General features: G+C 38.0%; 3 protein-coding genes across 4 annotated transcripts; all 3 read left to right on the top strand.

Moving 5' to 3' along the window:
• Positions 1-2,566: 2,566 nt before the first annotated feature.
• Positions 2,567-8,864, top strand: LOC111793958 (chaperone protein dnaJ 15). Its single transcript, XM_023676049.2, has 12 exons — positions 2,567-2,692; positions 2,934-3,106; positions 4,080-4,203; positions 4,455-4,537; positions 4,613-4,724; positions 4,814-4,918; positions 5,065-5,115; positions 5,766-5,855; positions 5,982-6,090; positions 6,178-6,326; positions 6,417-6,470; positions 8,322-8,864. The coding sequence occupies exons 2-12, from the start codon at positions 2,976-2,978 to the stop codon at positions 8,550-8,552; spliced, it is 1,239 nt and encodes a 412-aa protein (XP_023531817.1). The 5' UTR covers positions 2,567-2,692; positions 2,934-2,975; the 3' UTR covers positions 8,553-8,864.
• Positions 8,865-11,816: 2,952 nt separating this feature from the next.
• Positions 11,817-13,340, top strand: LOC111793979 (MAG2-interacting protein 2-like). 2 transcript variants are annotated; one of them, XM_023676076.2, is made up of 5 exons: positions 11,817-11,986; positions 12,119-12,167; positions 12,530-12,697; positions 12,818-12,966; positions 13,084-13,276. In XM_023676076.2, exons 1-5 carry the CDS (start codon positions 11,903-11,905, stop codon positions 13,138-13,140), a joined length of 507 nt encoding a protein of 168 aa, XP_023531844.2. In that variant the 5' UTR covers positions 11,817-11,902; the 3' UTR covers positions 13,141-13,276. The 2 variants fall into 2 exon arrangements, with proteins under 2 accessions (XP_023531844.2, XP_086979115.1); XM_087122989.1 differs by lacking the exon at positions 12,818-12,966 and having other exon boundaries at positions 13,084-13,340.
• Positions 13,341-13,370: 30 nt separating this feature from the next.
• LOC111793950 (MAG2-interacting protein 2-like) lies at positions 13,371-21,884 on the top strand. Its single transcript, XM_023676037.2, is given in 7 exon segments — positions 13,371-14,203; positions 14,546-15,510; positions 16,093-16,178; positions 16,300-16,659; positions 17,311-18,529; positions 18,648-18,913; positions 19,001-21,884. Coding segments are annotated over 7 exon segments (5,862 nt in total). The 5' UTR covers positions 13,371-13,841; the 3' UTR covers positions 21,605-21,884.
• Positions 21,885-21,960: the final 76 nt, after the last annotated feature.

The raw sequence follows: 21,960 nt of genomic DNA, 5'->3' as shown, positions 1-21,960 counted from the left end.
GACAAAGGGAAACAGATTATACGTTCCAAGAACAGGAGAATTGAGGAAGAAGCTCATTCAGGAATGTCATGATACCTTATGGGCCGGACACCCTAGGTGGCAACGAACATATGCTTTAATAAAAAAGGGGTACTTCTAGCCAAATATGCGAGACGACATCATGTAGTACACCAAGACGTGCCTCATCTGCCAACAGGACAAAGTCGAGAAAGCCAAAGTCTTGAGACTCTTGGAACCTCTACCCGTGCCAACAAGACCTTGAGAAAGTGTGTCTCTGGACTTCATAACACACCTCCCAAAAGTCGGGGAATATGACGCCATCTTGGTTGTCATAGATCGGCTCTCAAAATACGCGACGTTCGTTTCCACCCCCAAATTATGCTCAGCTGAACTAACAGCCCAACTATTTTTCAAACACATTGTAAAGTTATGGGGCATTCCATCAAGCATCATCAGTCATAGGGATGGTAGATTCATCGGCACATTCTAGACCGAGTTATTCACCTTCTTGGGAACGACTTTAAACATCTCCTCGAGCTATCATCCTCAAACTGATGGACAGACGGAACGGTTCAATTGCTTGCTCGAAGAATACTTACGTCACTTCGTCAACGCTCGCCAGAAGAACTGGATACAACTGCTAGATGTCGCCCAATTTTGTTTCAATTGTCGGACAAGTTCGTCTACAGGAAAGAGCCCCTTCGAAATTGTAAGTGGACGACAACCGGCTTTGCCCCATATTATTGATAATTCTTATGCAGGAAAGAACTCTCAAGCTCAAAATTTCATCGGAGAATGGAAGCAGACAACAGATATAACCCAGGCATATTTGGAGAAAGCTTCCAAGCATATGAAGAAGTGGGTAGACAAGAAGCGTCACCCCCTCCAATTCCGAGTAGGAGACCAAGTCCTCATCAAGTTGAGACTAGAACAGATCAGATTCTGCAGCCGAAAGGACCAGAGACTAGTTCGAAAATATGAAGGCCCAGTTGAAGTCCTTAAAAAGATCGGGGCTACTTCCTACAAAGTTGCGCTATCCACATGGATGAAAATCCACCCAGTAATTCATGTGAGCAACTTGAAGTCTTATCATCCTGATCCAGACGACGACCAACGAAATGTAATCACGAGACCAAGCATCGATCTGAAACAAAGAAATAGAGGAGATCCTAGCCGATAGAGTTTGGATGATAGGAAGACCCGTACGGAAGATTCGCGAATTCCTTGTCAAATGGGAGAATCTCCCTACAGAGGAAACCAGCTGGAAATGTGCCGAAGATCTGGACTCCACCGCCACCCACATCACCATATTTGAAAGTAGTCAGTTGACAGAGACATCAACCAATTAGGTGGGGGAGGATGTCACGGTCATGCTCGTCCAAGGTGTGTTGCCCATGGCCGCATGCCCATGACAAGCCAAACCCTTTATATCTTTCCATGTTCTAGTGTTTTACTTTTGTATTTCTAGGGAGTATGACGTTTCGGAAAAATCATGTCTAGGCCTGCCAGACATGAAATACCTCAGAATGTACTATAGGGGGATATGACTAGTTGTCAACTTCTTCTTACCCAAAGTTATATACTGTGAGTCGTTGTTGTTACTATCTTGTTTGCTTATATAACGTCTCTTTCGAAAATCTCTCTTTACCCTTGTTTTCTAAAAACCTTCTCTTAAATTGAGGCCAGAGGCTCGAGCATACGTCGCTTGGCCGTAGGCGATGCAAGAACGAATTAGCTTAGCTCACTTGTCGTTGGAAAGTGAGTGCTGCACAATCGCAAGTCCGCTGCCATCAAGAGTGCGATTGTGACACTAGTCTCGTCTGTCCCATATATGCAAGATGAGATTTAAGAACCTAGACGCCCTAAGAACCTAGACGCCCTAAGAACCTAGTAAACCTCCACAACTTCTAAAAGAAATTAAGAGAACTTACGAGACTACTAGCATCATTAATGGTATCAATTGAAGAGTCAATATTGTATGTAGAAGTGGATCGAGGGTCTGTAAACCAGCCTTTAGAAGGGACGAGGGACTACATAAGTAATTTAGCTCATGGTAAGTGCCACTATTGTGTGTGAAAACAATCAAGGGTCCCTTAAACAAGCTCATTGTACTGTAAACCTATCTTGAGAGGGGCGAGGAACCACGAAGATAAACTAAGTAGCTAGTAGGCACTACATTTGTACAACTAAGCAGAAGGGAGGTTCTTTCCTTCCTTTAGATCCTTTCCGAACGGAAGGAATTTCCTCTCAGTTCAGACTTCTCCTTTTTATTTAAATGTTCGATAATGGTTTTGATCGTACTATTCTTTAAATTTTAAACTTTTATTTTTTTACTTTTAAAATGCATAATGTATGCAAATACTTCAATCAAACATACACCTAACAAACTAAAAAGGAGTTAATATAACTAAAATTATTTAAAAATGAATGCGATACTTACCTGCTTACTCTAGCAAATATTAGGAGTGTACGATTTGGTTCGGTTCGGCTCACTTGGCCCGGGTTCAATTCTCAAGAAATGAGGTTTTTTTTTTTTCTTGTCGTTTTTTGTATTTTGTTGTCTGAAGGGTAGCGGTAGAACGGACAAAGAAAAATGAAGGAAAAAGAGGGAAACAATTAGGAATACACCATTTGTACAATAATTCCTTGCAAAAATTTCTCCACATTCTCTGCAAATCTTCACAAACCCCAGGTCTCATTTGCTTTTCCATGATTTTGAATCATTTTGTGTATTAACGCCTCTTGTTTGTGGATTGGATCCTGACTGACGGATTATTACTTGCTTCCTTTAATCTTCTGAAAATTGAGCTCAATCCGAAACAGGCTTTGACGTTGATGCATTTTTTTTTTAATGGTTTTCACATAATTTGTTCTTCCGCTCTTGAATTTCAAGATTTTCTTCTTGAAATTCGGTAATTTTCCAATTCTCGCAGCAATTTGAGAGGATACAGACCTTTCCCCCGTTCATAGGAGAGATGAAGACGGGTTCGAAGTCGGAAGGACCTTCCGCTTCAGCGCCTCGACGGGACCCCTATGAGGTTTTAAGCGTGTCCAGGGATTCCACTGATCAGGACATCAAGACTGCTTATAGGAAGCTTGCTCTCAAGTAATTCCTCTTGCTCTACACTTCGTATTACTGAAATTTGATCGTCTTTAGTTCATATTTTATCGTAATTCTTGCTCCCTTTCAATAATGAATGGGAAGATGATGTATGCAAATGCCCAAGTTGAGACGTAAGAAGCTTATTTTAATCTGAGTTGGTCTAATTTTAAAGAACATAATGATTATTATGGTTAATTTGGTCGGACATTTTGTTTGAGAGTAATATCTGAAATATGGATGGAAGATGGAATTTTCTTTTTCTTCATCTTTTCAGTATGTTTGGAACTCGAGAGTGGTGATTGATATTCAGCTCTGTTATAGTTCAGCTAGGCTCTAGGTGCATTAACATTAAATTACGAATTGCTGCAAGTGGTTACAGAATATGATTTCAGCTAGGCTCTTGGTGTATTAATGTGAGATCCCACATCAGTTGGGGAAGAGAACAAAACACCCTTTATAAGGGTGTGAAAACCTCTCCCTAGTAGATGCGTTTTAAAAACCTTGAGGGAAAGCCCGAAAGGGAAAGCCCAAAGAGGCAATATTTGCTAGCGGTGGGCCTGGGCCGTTACAAATGGTATCAGAGCCAGACACCGGGCGATGTGCCAGCGAAGAGGCTAAGCCCCGGAGGGGGGTGGACACGAGGCGGTGTGCTAGCAAGGACGCTGGCCCCGAAGGGAGGGGAGGTGGATCGTGAGATCCCACATCGGTTGGGGAGGAGAACGAAACACCCTTTATAAGGGTATGGAAACCTCTCCCTAGTAGATGCATTTTAAAAACCTTGAGGGAAACCCCGAAAGGGAAAGCCCAAAGAGGACAATATCTGCTACCGGTGGGCCTGGGCAGTCAATAAATTGAGTTACACATTTCAATTTCCTCCCTTCCACCTTCAAATTTTTATATAAAAAGAAATAAAATTGTTTTCGTCTTTTGAACCATCTGTCCTCAAAGTGATTCTTACCCCCAAAAAATGTGGCAGATATCATCCAGACAAGAATGGAAGTAACCCTGAAGCTTCAGAACTTTTTAAGGAGGTCGCATATTCTTATAGCATCCTATCTGATCCAGAGAAGAGAAGGCAATATGACAGTGCTGGCTTTGAGGTGCATGTCTCCTTGTCACCATCAACTTGTTATGATGCTTTGTAGTACTTGGTTTATATGGACAATATTTAAAGAGATACTTCATTATTTTCAAATTCAAGATTTATATACTTTTGTAGGCCTTATGTGGCTTACACATATTTCCATCCCATACACAGTATTTTATTTTTCCCAATCAAAGCTTTCTCTGAGATTCAAATTGAGGTCAAGATTGTTAATTCACTCTTCCATTGTGTAACTAATGTGTTCAGGCCCTTGATGCTAGTGGCATGGATATGGAAATAGACTTGTCCAATCTTGGAACTGTCAATACCATGTTTGCAGCTTTGTTCAGGTGCACATTTATTGAGTTATTTACTGGTCTAGTTGTCTAGATTTTTCTTGATCACTTTTATTATTTATTTTTTAGTAAGCTGGGTGTTCCTATTAAGACTACAGTTTCTGCTAATGTTCTTGAAGAAGCTCTGAATGGAACTGTTACAGTCAGGCCTCTTCCTATTGGAACATCAGTTAGTGGCAAGGTGCATCATATATTGCTTACATCAAGATGGTAGAACAGCAGCAACATTTCCAGTTTTTCTGATATCTTGTTATGTTTGTTTTATTGTAGGTGGATAAGCAATGCGCTCACTTTTTTGGTGTGACAATTAACGAAGAGCAAGCTCAGGCAGGAATTGCTATCAGAGTTACTTCAACTTCACAAAGTAAATTCAAGGTGTAGTTTTGCCAGTAACTTTCATCCAAATGGTCTCTTCTGATATGTGCAAATTTTCTTGATTCTTGGTCTTGTTCTCCATGTTCATCCGCTTTGTAAGCCGTTTCATGTTACTGATTTCTGTGCTTATCCTTTTTTTATTCCAGCTGCTCTTTTTTGAACATGATGTCAGTGGCGGTTATAGTTTGGCCATACAGGTATCACCTTTCAAAGTGTATGTGTAAAATTGATTCATAATTTAAATGAGGTTATTATTATGGTTCTTGAGCACCACAGTAGAGTAATGGTGGAAGTTCTTGAGGAATCAAATTGTCCTCGTCACTAAGCAACTTATTTTATTTAAAATTGATTCATAATTTAAATGAGGTTATTTTATGAAGATAGCTAGTGAAATTTAGAAGGAAAGATGAATTGTCTATTCCTAAAGCTATTTAGTTGTTCTTGCCCCAAGTCTTTCATGTCAATTGTCCAATGAGCTTCTGTATGGCTATCTCTAAAGCTGGATGGATGAATTTTTTCTTGTTCAAGAAAAAAAAAAGATGGATATATGTTAAAAAAATTTCTTTTCGATTTTTCCATTGGAGATGTTTGGAAAAATTCCCTCCTTTCAGTTTTCTGAACGTAAAATTATTACGGCAGTCTGACATTTATGATACTTGAGGACATACTTTGAACTGTGTTTTGTAGTAGGTTTACCGTGAGTAGTTCGATGAAAGCTTACTATATCCATAGCCTGTCATGTGGATCCCAACTTGTAAAATAGTTCTTGAGTAGATTAATTTTGGGAATCTATGATTCAACTTTGTGTTGACTTTAGTACTGTGGTTTTTCCATTGCTTTTCCGTAGGAAGATAGTGAGAAGACTGGGAAAGTAACGTCTGCTGGGTTGTACTTTTTGCATTTTCAAGTGTACAGGATGGATTCCACTGTCAATGCGGTACTTCAAGTTCCAATTATGTGTAGTTTACTGTTGTTTCCTATTCTTTTGACCAGAAAGGTCATCACGTCACATTTTTCATTACGATCAGATTTGATGGTTGAATGAATTCGTGTGTTGTTGCAGTTGGCAATGGCTAAGGACCCTGAGGCTGCTTTCTTCAAGAGTTTGGAAGGTCTTCAGCCTTGTGAGGTCTCAGAGCTAAAGGCTGGCACCCATATTTTTGCTGTTTATGGTCTTAACTTAGATTTCTTAATTCATCTTTCAAATTTTGTTCTGTTTGGTGTTAACTGCTTTTTTAATATATTCCGTGTTTATCCAGGAGATAACTTTTTCAAGACTGCTGCATATACTATTGAGGCACTATGTACAAAAGATTATGCAGAGACAACAGAAAAACTGAAAGATATCGAAGCTCAAATTTTGAGAAAGAGAAATGAGCTACGGCAATTCGAGACAGAATACCGGAAGGTGTTGAAATATTCTTTGCCTTCTCTCCCTCTTCTCTCTCTCACACTATTACTTATTTTTTATTAATTGCTTTGGTATGATGTTCCATAGGCATTAGCACGCTTCCAAGAAGTGACAAAAAGATACAATGAGGAAAAACAGTCTGTAAGTTTTCATTGGCCATTCTTGTAATTTAAATCATGTTTTTTCATATTTTGGTTTCTTAATATCTAGGCCAGAGCCAAACAATAATATCATCCCTTGTATGTCCATAGATGTCAACACGTCTGTTGATAGCATGTAAGTGGCAATTTGTTGAAGTCATATCTACATCCCTCAGTGTTCTCACTCTACAAGCATTCTTATAGGATGATGGAAATGCCATATTCTTATTTTTCTTTCCTTTTCATTTAAATTATAAATTTAGATAGCATAATTAGATAATTCCAGAGGAGATCAGTTTTGATTCTTTCATTCTTTGGTATGTTGAATGGCTTGCAACGTTTTCGTTTGGCTTGTAGTCCGTTTTAAAGTTAAGAGGTGATGAAAGAAAGCAGATAACTTTAATAAAAAGATTCAAGGGTAAGTTGATCCCATCGTTGTTATGTTGGAGGCAATGTTTCAATTATTTTCTTTGAATACACAATCCATTTGGGATCTTGAAGAAAATAAAAAAGTTATAAAAGATTGGCAGAAAAGATTGAGAAAAAGGGATTAAGTGAGGATGTTTCTGTTGTCTTCTATCTTGTAAATTTATAAAAGTTTTAATACTTTTGTTACTGTCCAATAATTGTTTGACATATGTTCACTAGTTTCCAACACATTTTCTTTGTAAGAGTTAGACGTATCGTTAACGAGTGTTGGAACTGTAATCAATTTGTTCAACTAATGCTTGTTATGTGTTTTTTATGCTCAACATATGTTTGACACATGACCAATTAAGAGCAGCTATGTTGAAAAGTATCGTCTTACCTTATTAATGAGAACAGCATGTTATGCAAAGTTAGAGCTGTTTTTGCAAACCTTCTACTGAAGCCTAGCTGATGTTTTTTTTGTTACTTCTTTAGGTACATTCTAGGTTTGAATTTTTTTATCATCTCACCTGCTAATGGGATGGATACCTTCTCTCAACACTCAAATCAATTAGGCTTTTATGATTTAGGGTTTTTCTTGCTTTAGTGTTATTGTTATTAAACAATAAAGGGGTGGTCGGGCTTTTTAAGCCGAAAGGTTGCATAGCCTGTTCAAGGAGTGTCTATGGCATGTTGGCCACATGTTTAATTTTGTATGTCGAACACGTGTCCAAATGTATCTTTGTTCGACATAGATATTGTCAAAAACGAAGTGTTTGTGCTTCCTAGCTGCAAACATTAATGTTAGAAAGTTGATGATCAAGTTGAGAAAAATCTTCCCTCCACTTCATATGCAATCCTTTTCTAATTGTCTCGCAACATTTCTGGCTAAGCGAGGCTTATTATGAGATCCCACATCGATTGAAGAGAGGAATGAGTGCCAGCGAGGACGCTGGGCCCTAAAAGGGGTGGTTGGGAGATCCCACATCGGTTGGGGAGGAGAACGAAGCATCCTTTATAAATGTGTGAAAACCTCTCCTAGCAGAAGTGTTTTAAAACGTTGGGGGAAGTCTAGAAAGGAAAGCCCAAAGAAGACAATATCTGTTAACGATGGACTTGGGCCGTTACAATTGAACCATGTTCACTCAGTTGGGTCAATATTTTTGGCTTGTTCTCGAGCTAAGTTACAAGAGGTAGTATTACAAACCCCTGTTCCTTTTTTTTCAGCTGCGAGTAACCTCTATTGAAGTTGGGAATGACAGGAAACGATATTTCCTTATTTTTATTCTACAAGGATTCATCATGTGGCGGAGCGAAGCACACTTATTCTGTTTTGCTTAGTTCATTCATTATAGTTTATTTTATCACTTAACAAAGTTATTTATGTTTACTGTATGGATGTGTTGTTCTTTCTCTCTGTGTTTCTTAAAGTTTTGAAACTCAGGTGGACGAGCTTCTTAAACAACGGGATGGCATACACGCTTCATTCACCATCACAAAAGCACCAAATCCTATCGGAGCGGGTGTTACGAGTAATGGAAGTAGTAGTAAATCTACTGGCGACAGTTCGAAGGTTGAGAATCAAGGAGACGATGGGACCTCAGATGAAAAAGAAAGATCTTTCAAAAAGAGATGGTTCAATATTCCTCGAGGGTCAGACAAAAAGCTGGGTTGATAGAATCGTTGCATTACGTGTGCCAAGGTTTATTTCGTCTTCCCAATGAGCAACAAAAATAAAGTTTCAACCATATTTTGTGTTCTAGAATTCAATGGTCAGATTGGTGCATATCCATGGTTGTAATACATGAGTCTCTGTTTTGGTGTATGCTTTCAGTTGGAGGGGCTCAACAAAATTTGTCATTCTTTGTCCCATCAGAGTTGAGGTAAGCTATCTCTGGTTCTCAAAGACATAGCAAAAGTATATTAAATTGTGTGTAAATAACTCCAATACAATACCTTCATATATTAAATTGGTTTTTGCTGGATACATTTTAATTTTTGCTTCCTCTAGTTCTTGTTATTAGGCCTCTGTCGTTATCTTTTTAATTTTGAAGTCAAAAAAAGAGGGCATTTTTGGTTTTGTTGAATTTGGGCAAAAAAAAAAAAAAAAAAAAAAAATGATGTTTATCATAGGTTTGTTGAATGGATTTCGTTGAATGGATTTTTCATAGGTTTACCTAGGACATTGAAAGGATAATACAATCGTTGACAAGCTAACTAAGTCGGTGCGTTTGTTATCTAGCAACTTATACTGTGGATATCAACTGGGCATAGTTATACATGAAAGAGATTGATAGACTACATGGAATTTCAATGTTGGTAGTGTCGGATCGAGATCCATGCTTTACGTCAGTATTTTGGTGTGAATTTTAGAAAACACTAAGTGTCACAGTCGTACTTTTTCAACCATAAAACGTGTGATGACACGCTCATGTCCAGTCTTGAGGGAAACTCAAGCCTCATATTCATAACACGCAAAATAAGGATAAAGTACCCAAAATAAGGATAATTTGAAGCTCATCAAGAAGGAATTTCAAGTGCTCAAGAACGAAAAAAAAAAAAATTATCAAAATACCCTTGAACTTCGTTGAAAGTACAGAAATGCCATGGATCATAAAATTAGGTCCGCGATAGTGAGCAGTGATCAGAAAATACTCCGTATTTTCACTTGGAACCGTTGGATCTTCACCAAGTTTTAGTATGTTCTAGAGGAGATACACATCATCACATCTAACGGCTAGAATCAAATTGGAGGTTGGTTGCTCTTTGATCGGAGAGGATATTTCCGACAAAAAATCCAGAGAAACTCAAACTCCAAATTACGACGATTCTGGAGATATCAACATCAGTTTAAGTTCCCTCTATAAAGTCTGAAGTTGGGGCTTTCATTTGGAACAATAATCAAGTTAAATTGAGCTCCCAATTGCAAGTCATAGCCTTTGACATTTTGAGTTTCCTAGTCTCGGGTTTCTTTCAAATTTGAGAGAAATTATCCATCATTTCCCTTTAAACTTGTTCCTACCTCTTCTAAACAACATTGTCCACAAGATTTATGAATGAATCGAGTGTTGAAAGAGCCTCAAGACTATTCCCCCAATCGTGGCTGCCATTAAAGAAGAAGCTTAAAAGCTTGAAATCCCAATGTGAGGCTACATTCGAATTCAGTAAGTGCCCCCATTCCATTTTTGCACATCCAAGTTTTGTTTTTGTAGAAGACCACGAAGAGAATTAACTCCAAATTATGGCACACATGAAGCCAAATTATGGCACACATGAAGTCTTAGACGTAGTTTAGAATGTGTCACTTGGAATGTATGAAGCCTTGGATATAGGTTGTCAGATTCATGACTAGTACCCTACTAGGGGAGTGTTTTGGAGAACAAAACAATAACATAATAAGAACATAGAAAGTAACAATAAACGTGACAACAATTCAAAATTAAAACATGGATCAAGATCCAAGTTCTAAAGACAAAAACCCATAACCATAGTACGAAGGTTCTTTAGATTTTAGACCTTAGAATCCAAGAATCAAGGTCCTGAGTACAGATCATGGTAAGAACTCACAAGTCAAGAACATAATCAAAGGGCCTACATACTTGCAACAAGAACTAGAATAAGATAAGAACGAATGTGGTATACCCTAGCATACCAAGGACACGATTAAGAGACTACAAGTACGCTACTTTCTGAGTCTTTGTACTCACTCCATGTCTTCCATATTTTTCAAGTAAATAAGGAGCTGGTTGAGGTTGAGAGCGGACTCTGGAACATGTGTCATAGATCACCTGTAGTCCTCAACCCTTTTGTTTTTAAATATTTTGTGTTCATTCCTTATTTTGTGTTTTTCTAACTATATGAACATTATTTTGATATAATATAAATATAATGTGTATTATATTTTAAATTCTCTTCGTTTTATTTTGCAAAAAATTTGTTTGTCTTTTAACACATTTGAGTCAAGCTCAAAGTCGATGTTTGAAGCCCGTGCCTTACATGCCCGATTTTGTGGCTTCGTCAGACCTTAAGCAAGATTTGTCTTTGCTCATCGAACAAAACTTGTGTGAAATCCAAGCTTGTTGGGCTACACACGCTGCTTGCACATGCATATTCAGTCATCTACGACACAAATCAACTTTCCTCTATATTAGGTCAAGTCATTCAGCTCGACCTTGCCTCTAACTTGGGACCAAGGTTTCTCATAGATGGCGTGATGTATGTAGATTTATGTATCATAGATTATCAACATCATAACATAATTTTGTATCATGTCATAGTCACACTATAGCATAACTTATAAACATGAGATAACACCACATAACATATACATCGTATAACTTAGCATAACATGACATAACATAGTGAAACATAGCAGAGCAATCATAATGATGATGCATGCCCCATGTCTTCTATACATGTCAACGAAATAATGAGATAGAAATAACAATTAAAAAGAAATGCATACGCCCTGATCTAACCTAAGGGCTACACGTGACTTGAGTATTTAATAATAGTTAGTAAGTAGTCCTCCTATTAGAGTTAGAAAATACAATCACATGCAATTATGGTGGGATTTATGTTTTCATAAAAAGATCGTGGCCTTGAACTCTATTCTTCAGTTTGAGTGAAGTTGGATGTGTAGTACTTGTCTACACATGACTCGTTAGGGAGCTCGTATATGTACCCCTAGGTTTGGCCACAACTAGCTCATAATCATGTTGCTGTGTCATGGAGGGAAAGGAATCCACATAAAAAAGAAATTAAACAAAATAAAAGAAATAGAGTCCACGGAAAATCGAAACCGCATACGAAACATTATTAGTATCGTCGATTAACCACTCCGGCATTTCCATAAACAAACAAGAAATATATTTTAATATATATTTTTTAGTTTTGGGTCAATCCAACCCATATCATTCGGGTTGGGTCATCAGTTCGGGTTTTCGGGGTTCAATGTAAAACCATAATCTGGCCCCCTTTCTCTCCCTCTGGTTCGTAATTTCTGGGAGAAACTCAAGTCTGGCCATGGAGGAGCTCGAGCAGAAAGTACTTTACGAAACTTGTCGCCACGCCTTGAGACCATTCCATCCCAACTATCCTCCTCACCAGGTCCGTACTCAACTCCTTTCTTCTTACTTCTCACTGATTCGAACTATATAACCCCAACTCCGTAGTGTTCAATTTGTTTTTCTCGATTTCCTTGTTGTTGTATTATATGTGGATTTCTCTGTTTGCGTTTAGGCAATCACGGGTTCCAAATGGAGCTTCCTTTCTCTGTTTCGCATTGGAGGTATGTTGCATTTCTGTACAATTTTCTTTCGGATTCAATTTTCAGACAAGTTTTTCTATCGACAAATTGGCATGTTGCTCAATTGAATTGCCACGCTTGTGTAAATCAATCGTTTTTGGAAGCTTTTTGCTGTTCAATTGTGATGTAATTGGGATCAATTCAAGTTAAGATGTATAAGAAATGTCGAAAGTTATTATTGAAGAATGTGTATCTTGTGAGTGGCTGTGTTCTTAAAATCACTTAGTTGCAAGATAACGATTCTTGATTTGTTCGTGAAGACTGGGTTTCTTGACAATGTTCATTCTTTTGAGATATTCTATGAATTTATTCTTACCTTTCTCCTGATACACGTGCAATGGCAGGTAGACTCAGGGATAAATGGATTGGATATAACCGACCGCATAGAATAGAAAGATCGGTATCATTATTTATTTCTTCAAACGGGGAACGTGTGGCAGTGGCTGCTGGAAATCAAATAACGATATTGCGGAAGGAAAATGACTACTTGGACTCATTCGGCATTTTTTTGGGTATTGTTTTTCTTATGAATTTCGATCTTCCCATGCATCAGCCACCAATGTTATCAGACACAGATAGTTGAGTAAGCAGAGAAAATAAAAATAGTTTATCTTCATCTTCCCATGCATCAGACACCAATGTTGCTTCATTCACTATGGGAGCATGGTCTGAAAGTTGCAATGTTCTTGGAGTCGTTGATGATACCAATACAATATATTTTATCAAATCAAACGGTGAAGAGATATCAATTATCCAATACTATGGGAGCATGATCTTACTTGTAAGCAATTATCCAAGATTGGCTATAAATAAGTTCTGGTTTGTGTAGTATATAGTTGTGATTTATAGTTTCGTTTTTTTGATCGATCGTGTAATCTGTTCAACTTCTATATTTCAGGTGTACCTTCATCATTGCTGCATCACATGGTTCTATTCGACAAATGGAGATCAGTAAAGAGCCAACTATATCTTTTCCCTCCGCTAACTCGAACAGTGTACCGACAGCAAAGAGCCAATTTCCAAACTCTTTTGCCTATTGTTCTAATCGACCCTTACAAATATTGCTTGAATAATCCATGTGGCTACTTACATGGTTGTAGACTTCCCGAGCCGAGCTTATTTCGGGTCTTCAAAGATATTCTCCAACTTGATTAAGCTTCTTAAAATGTCCTATAGAATGAGTAACAATGGAAATGGGTGAGACATTCTTCCAAATTGGGATAGAATTGGTCAGAAGGAAAAAGGTCTCGGTTCGGGTCACGGGCGCACCAAATCGGGTTGGTTCGTGCCCCGCGGGTCGCCTATCTTCTTTAACCTCCTCTTTCCGTTTCTCCCTCTCTCCTCTGCGTTTTCTCTTCCGCTCAGTCCGTCAAGATACCACAATGTCGACCTAGCCACGCGAAGGTCCGTGAATATGTTAGGGTTTTTGGAAAGAAACAACGGAGAATCTCAACAACCCGAAACTTAACGTCGGAGTTCTCCCTTTCTCGGTGATTCGGGTTCCAACATCGAACTTGCGAGTTTTTTCCGGCGACAAGAAGTTTCGGCCTTCTCTCTCGGGTTTTCTCTTTTTCATCTTCACTCTTACTTAATGATCGTGTCATCTCTCGGTTGGAGTGGAGCTTGCTATCACTCGCACATAGATCTGTTTTGGAAATGTATAATCTCTTCACTAGAAATCAGAAGTATCAAGATGCCTTGGACTTTGCTAATTGTTATGGCTTGGATAAAGATGACAAGTGGCTGCATTCTGATCAAGGAACTAATGATATGAATGCATATCTGTCAAAGATAAAGGATCAGGTTTTCATCCTTTCTGAATGTATTGAAAAAGTTGGACCAACAGAAGATGCTGTAGAGGCAATGCTTGATTATGGGCTGAAACTAACCAACCATTACCAGTTTCTTGAAGTAGAAGATCTTGAAAGCGATGAAATATGGAGTTTCCGCCTGGCTAGACTCCGGTTACTGCAATTTAAGGACAGACTGGAAACATATCTTGGCATAAATATGGGCAGGTATATGCTTTGAGGATACTAATGTTATTCTATATAGACTATTGATAATAAGCCTTATTATTCGTTGCTTTTTATGAGAAAGGGTGTCCCTGACCAATTAATGCATTTGTAGATATAGCATGTCTGTAATAGATTTATGGATATGAAATGTTGTTCCCTATCGCATGCTTCATGGTGATTGTGAGAAAGAATGAACGATTAGTGATTGAACTGGATTGTACCTTTGAACATTATAAGATTTTTTGACTCAGTTCTATTGCGTACCTGTGTTGGGTTCTTCACGAAGCTTCATTGTTTTTGTAACTTATTTTGACTAGCAATTTGACAGCACAACTTCATCAGATTTTCTGTGCAGGAATATAGTAGCTTCCGCATGAAGCCTATCAAGGAAGCTGCTATTAATCTTGCAAAAAATGGAAAAATTGGAGCCTTAAACCTCTTGTTCAAGCGCCACACATATTCCACGAGTCCTTTCTTGTTAGAAGTTTTATCTGCTATTCCTGAAACAGTTCCTGTGCGGACTTATTTGCAGCTTCTCCCTGGAAGGTCTCCTCCTACTAGCATTGCAGTGAGGGAAGAGGACTGGGTTGAATGTCAGAAGATGTTAAACTTTATAATGAAATTACCTGAAAATCTTGAGCTTAGTTCACAGATTAGAACTGAACCTATTGTCAAGAAATATTTTGGACTTATCTGGCCTTCAATTAGTGAACTTGCAATGTGGTACATGAAAAGAGCTAGAGACATTGATACTTTGAGTGGACAGCTTGACAACTGTCTCTGCTTGCTTGATTGTGCTAACCGAAAAGGTATTCATGAATTACAAGAATTTTGTGAGGATGTCAGTTACTTGCATCAGCTAATTTATTCTGAAGGAAGCGATGATAATATCTGCATTGATCTTGTTTCTTGGGAACAGTTGTCTTCGTATGAGAAATTTAAGTTGATGCTGAAGGGTATAAATGAGGAAAGTGTAATCAGAAGATTAGTTGACAAAGCAGTTCCATTCATGAGAAAAAGATCAACTGATATGACCTCAGTTCCTAAAAAAGAATCTGACCCTTTGGAAAATCAAGATACGACTGAATCATTTTTAGTTAAATGGATGAAGGAACTAGCTACAGAGAATAAGTTGGAGATATGCCTATTGGTCATTGAAGGATGGTGCAGAGACTTCAAAACTAATGAGTTTTTTAGGAGTGACGTTGAAGCTGTTGACTGTGCGTTACAGTGCATATATTTCTCTACCGTAACTGATAGATGGAGTACCATGGCAGGCATTTTGACAAAGCTACTTCAAATACAAGGTAATTTTAACTTTATTGGTGACGTATTCTTTTCAGTTATGCAAGTTTGAAACTAGTCTCTTTTTTTAACTCTATTCTGATAAGAATTTGTTTTTTTTTATAAAATTTTTAAAGAGGCTGTCTGAGAAAAGTTATCTTAAAACGCTAGATCTCACACAAAGGGGTTAACTAAAAAAGCAACTCAACCAGAGTCAAAAGAAGGTGTGTAATAACAAAAAAATAATGTTAGAGATCACCAATGGTTTTTAGCTATGCAATAAACTTCCCTCTAATCCTTTCCCTTTTCTTTAAATATCCAAAAGTTTCTTTCTATGGCCATACAAATGCTTTGACTATATTCATCCAAAGCATTTTAGCTAGGGGTTCCAATTCCTCAATTGCTGATTCCGAAATGATGCCTTCCTAGCAGTAGTGAGGTCTACTTTCCACAATTGTTATGCTATGTTGATGCTTCTATATTGTAAAGCTATCTTATCTGCACATTAATTCTACATAATTGTTTGCTCTGCCGCCTGCTGTATTTACAGCTCAGTCATTGATAATCTCTTAATTGTAATTGGTTTATGTTAAAAAATACTTCAGACACCAAATCCTCTGATGACCTGAAAAGAAGACTCAAGCTGGCAGAAGGCCACGTTGAAGCACAAAGGCTTTTGTCCTATTTCCAGGTTGGTAGACTTCTCATAACCAGTTGAGATTAGTATTATTAAACTGAAACTCTTTACTGTTTGTTTTCTTCCTCTTAATGTCAAATTCAACAAATACCCAATTTGCTTTCTAACGTTCCAGGTGCGGAAGCCAATGCAATTTTTCTTAGAAGGTCATGATGATGGTAAAGGTGTAAAACAAATTATGCGCCTTATACTCTCAAAGTTTATTCGTCAACAGTCCAGTCGATCGGACAATGATTGGACAAATATGTGGCATGACATGCTGTGTCTGAAGCAGAAGGCATTTCCTTTTTTGGACCTGGAGTATATGCTGGTAGAACTTTGTCGTGGACTGTTAAAAGATGGGAAATTTTCGCTTGCAAGAAACTACTTGAAGGGTACAAGTTCAGTCTCTTTGGCAGCAGAGAAGGCTGAAAACCTTGTCATTCAAGCTGCTAGAGAGTACTTTTTCTCTGCTTCAAGTCTTAACGGTCCAGAAGTAAGTTTTCATAATTTTAATTAATCAGTTATTACGTATAGCCGAGTTTTTTTAATTGTCTTTTTCAGAACTTCAATTTGTGTCTAATTTTTCTAAATACTTGAAATGAGCTCTTACCCCTTGTTTTGTGGATACCTAGATAATTATGTGAATCTTAAACTTAATTGACACTGAACAACAATTATGTCTCATCCTTAAGATGAGTAAATGACATCTTACTCGATGAGTAACTGGAAGCTCAAATATGAACTTAACTACACTATGTTAACACCATAAACATGGTTGAATATAATATTATTTTCATTTATTTATAGTATTTCTCTTGTGAACATTTTAGTATATATGATTTGATCTGGTTGGATGAACTGCAATAGTTATAGCAACCACTCTACTTTAAAGAGAACTGAGTGATTAATGTTAACTAACTGCAATTTCTTTTATCTCGTATCTTATTTTGTGGAGATTGTTTGTATCTCATACTCTTGAAAAAAGTCGAGGATAAGAATGCAATGACCTATACATAACAAACTTTCTGCACTAAATGTAGTTGACTTAAATTCTACCCTAAACTAGGATGTAGTTTGTTGTGGATTCCCCCCTACCAAGTAGTGCATACTAGTTAAATGATAGCCATGGTAAATCTTTTTACAGGTCTGGAAGGCAAAGGAGTGTCTCAACATATTTCCGAGCAGTAGATATGTCAAAGCGGAGGTTGATATTATTGATGCTCTCACAGAATTACTACCAAGCCTTGGAGTGACTCTTCTGCCCGTGCAATTCAGACAAATAAAAGATCCAATGGAAATAATAAAAATGGCAATTTCAAGTCAGACTGGAGCTTATATACATGTTGAAGAACTCATTCAGGTTGGCAAGCTTCTTGGATTGAGCTCTCCAACCGAGATATCAGCAGTTGAAGAAGCTATAGCTAGAGAAGCTGCAGTTGCTGGTGATCTGCAATTGGCATTCGATCTCTGCCTTGGTTTAACAAAGAAAGGGCATGGTTCCGTTTGGGATTTGTGTGCTGCATTAGCAAGGGGTCCTTCCCTTGAGAATATGGATATTAATTCTCGAAAGCACCTACTAGGTTTCTCTTTGAGCCACTGTGATGAGGAATCAATTTCTGAACTCCTCCATGCATGGGAAGAACTTGATATGCAAGGGCAGTGCACAAAATTAATGGTGATGGCTGGCACAGATTGTTCAAACCCTCCAGTACAAAGTACTTTGCTTTCCTCACTTCAAGGAAACAATATTCAAAATATTGGTGAATTCAAAGATTGTTTTGAATTAGTTGGTGGTGTTGGCAGGAACGATCAAGAGTCTTTTCTAGAAAGTACTGTGAATAGGTTACTTCTTGTTGCAAAAGACCTACCTGTTGAAAATTGAACTAAATTGGCTACCTTTCTGAGAGAGAATGGAAAATTTTTGACATTTGCTTATTTGCAACTTCCTTGGTTGCTTGAACTGAGTAAGAATGCAGAAATTAAGAAACTGGATCCTGGAACAGAATACTCAAGTTTGAAAACGCAAGCTATTGCTACTCTATTGTCATGGCTTGCTAGGAATGGGTTTGTTCCTAAAGACAGCTTGATCACCTCTCTTGCAAAATCAGTTATTGAATCTCCTACCAAGGTGGCAGACTTGACTGGCTGTTCGCTGTTGTTGAATCTGGTGGATGCCTTCAATGGGGTTGAAGTTTTTGAAGAGCAATTACGGACAAGGGAAGACTACCAAGAAGCTAGTAGCATAATGATTGTGGGGATGACATATTGTTCGTTGCACGAGTCTCGAGTTGTGTGCGACGGTCCAACTCAAAGGAGGCAGCTGGTTCTTGAAAAATTTAAAGAAAAGAACACCTTTAGCTCTGGTGATTAGCTTTGCTTTTTATATTACTTTGATGGTTTATTATTATTATTTTTTACAATGCTTCGTTTTGTTACTTTGAAATGTGATGAAAACTTCTTTCATGCTTTTCTTGTTCTCAGATCAAAGTAGAAAAAGTAATGAAGTGGAATCAACATTTTGGCGGGAGTGGAAACTTAAGCTAGAAGAACAGAAACGTATAGCTGATCATTCTAGAACGTTGGAGAATATTATTCCTGGTGTTGAAACATCACGTTTTTTATCTGGAGACCGTTATTACATTGAGAGAGTTGTTCTGTCCTTAATTGAATCAGTAAATTTGGAGAAGAAACATATTTTGAAGGATATTCTTAATTTAGCTAATACCTATGGCATGAATCGGACTGAGGCAAGTATGCTAGCTTTCATATCTTTAAGTGCAAGTACAGAAGACAATGGCCTTATCTTAACCATGAAAAATAATTTTTTCCTGCAGGTGCTATTGAAATATCTAAGTTCCATCCTGGTTTCAGAGGCTTGGAACAATGAGGATATTATGGTCGAAATCTCAGAATTCAGAGAGGAGATTATTGGTTGTGCTGCAGAAACCATTGAAACTATTTCCACCGCTGTGTACCCATCTGTTAATGGGACTGATAAGTTGCGGCTACACTGTATATATGGGTTGCTCGCTGACTGCTACTTGAAGCTGGAAAAAGGTGGATGGTTACCACAAAAGACACAACACGACGAAGTACATGACTCCAGTTTTGGTTTGGCTCATTTCTACGAAATTGTTGAACAAGAATGCAGACGAGTCGCCGTCATAAAGGATCTCAATTTCAAAAATATTGCTGGATTAAGTAGGCTGAATTTTGAACACTTCAGCCGTGAAATCTACTTGCACATTGAGGATGGTAATATAAAAGCTTTGGCACAAATGGTGGAGACCCTTGTTGGTATATATTCTGATCCAGTGCCGAAAGGTCTCATATGTTCCCAGGACGTTTATAAACACTACATCCTGAAACTATTAACGACTTTGGAAACTAGAATAAGCACTGATTTCAAGAATGGAAGCCCGGAGAACTTTCAGGCTTTTGTTTGGCAACTTGGCCACAGTTATGACTTGAGCTCTACTTATCTTAGATTGTTGTCTCATTCAGATGCTTTGGATGCTATGAAACAGTATTTCACTATAATTTTACCCCTATATAGTAACTACGGAGATATACCTGACAACTCAGCATGGCAGGAGTGCCTTATCATCCTTTTGAATTTTTATATTAGATTGCTGGATGAAATGAGAAAAACTGACACCAGAGGTGAATGTTTGAAGATGAATCCTGAGTGTTTAAAGAATTGTCTAAAGGTTCTTATTAGATTGGTTATAGAGGATAGTGTCTCACCAAGTGAGAGTTGGAACACCATTGTAAGCTATGCGACTTATGGTTTACTAGATGATTCTGCTTTTGAAGCTTTTGTTTTCTGCAGAGCGATGATTGTCTCTCGTTGTGGTTTTGGAGCTGTAGAACAGGTATTTTCTGAGTCGGTGTCACTATATCCCATTGCTTTGAATTCTGGAATTGAGATTGAGATTCAAGATATTTCTCGTCTATACCTGCAAATATTGGAGTCCGTTCTACTTGACCTGGTCAATTACTCCCATGAGCACCAGAATCTGCGCCATCTATTATCTTCACTTAGTAGATTGGAAGGTGATCTGGAGAATTTAAGAAGTACCAGAGGTAAAGTTTGGGAAAGAATGGCAGAGTTCTCTGCTAATCTGCAATTACCAAGATCTGTCCGTGTCTATGTATTAGAGCTTATGCAGTATATCACAGGTAGAAATATCAAAGGTTTCTCGTCTGAGATACTGTATAATGTTTTACCTTGGGAAGGTTGGGAACAGTTCCAGTATACAACCAAGAAAAGTGACCTAACAAGTATTCCAACAATATTAGATGATAATAAAGATACTTCTAGCAGGTTTACAAGTACTTTAGTTGCCCTAAAGTCAACTTTAATTGCGGGGACAATCTCACCTTGCTTAGAAGTCACGTCCGATGACCTTTCTTGCATCGAGACTGCAGTTTCTTGCTTTATGGAATTCTGTGCAGTTGCAACTACAAATGTCCATGCAGATAGTTTGCTGGCCATTTTGGCGGAATGGGATGGACTTTTCCTGATTAAGAGAGATGAAGCTGAAGGCTCGGTAGCTGTCAGTGGAGGAAATGATTGGAGTATAGATGGTTGGGATGAAGGGTGGGAAAGCTTTCAGGAAGTGGAACCGACAGAGAGTAGAGGGAGTGAGACTGTCCCGGCTCCTACACCTCACCCTTTACATGTCTGTTGGACTGAAATTTTCAAAAAACTCATTTCACTTTCTCGGTCTAAGGATGTGCTGAGATTGGTTGATGAATCATTGTCAAAATCTTGTGGAATGTTGCTTGATGAAGACGATGCCAAAACCCTGTGCGACATTTTAGACGATAAAGATTGTTTTGTGACTTTGAAGTTGGCGATGTTGTTGCCTTATGAAGCATTAAGATTGCAGAGTCTAAATGCAGTTGAAAGCAAATTGAAACGAGATGGAATCTCAGATGAACAAGGCGGAGACCTTGATTTTTTATTGCTTGTTTTAGCCTCAGGAATTGTGTCAACCATTGTCATCAATGCTTCTTATGATAACACTCTCTCCTATCTCTGTTATTTGGTGGGAAACTTTTTTGGTAGCGACCAATTAACATGCCTCAAACAGAAAGGGAGGAGTGTAAGTACTAATAGTAGGAGAGGGTTGCTTCTTTTTAGGAAGATTACCTTCCCTATCTTCATATCAGAGCTTGTAAAGGCTGATCAGCCTGTTCTTGCTGCCTTCATGGTGACGAAATTTAGGTGCACAAACCCTGCAGTCTGTCTTGTCAACGTGGCAGAGGCTAGTCTTCTCAAATATTTGAAATGGGAGCTCCACGCTATGCAGAATGATGAATCTGGTGACATGGAGGAATTAGTGCCTGAAGTCTTGAGAAACACTATTTCCAGATTGAGAGAGAAGCTGGGAAGGCTAATAGAATCCGCATTGTTGTTATCTCAAAATTGAGACGATTTCTCTAACAAGTATTTCTTACTAATTAAGCAATACAAATGGGGATTGAAATCAAAGGTTTGTTATAACTTCAATGTCAGTCTGCCATTGAGCTTATTACTTTTTTATTTACGTAAAGAAAGTGAGTTGTATTGTGTATTAGGCATTTGGATTCCAAGTACAGAAAGTAAAAAGGTGATATAGAGGTCATTTTCGGTCCCAAAGTTTTACTTACTCAATATATGCTTTGTAATTATCATTTTTCCAAACAAATGATATTCTAAATGTTCCTCAATCAATGATTTTTTTTTTTCAATAGACTTGTTTTTTTTTTTTTCCACATTAGTTTGATAGGATAAGTTTTGTTTCAT

The sequence above is a fragment of the Cucurbita pepo genome, chromosome 1 (assembly GCF_057944985.1).
Source record: "Cucurbita pepo subsp. pepo isolate OVF chromosome 1, ASM5794498v1, whole genome shotgun sequence".
Classification (NCBI taxonomy): Eukaryota; Viridiplantae; Streptophyta; class Magnoliopsida; order Cucurbitales; family Cucurbitaceae; genus Cucurbita; species Cucurbita pepo.
The sequence above is the reverse complement of the archived record's forward strand: the minus strand, read 5'-3'. Positions and strand labels throughout refer to the sequence as shown.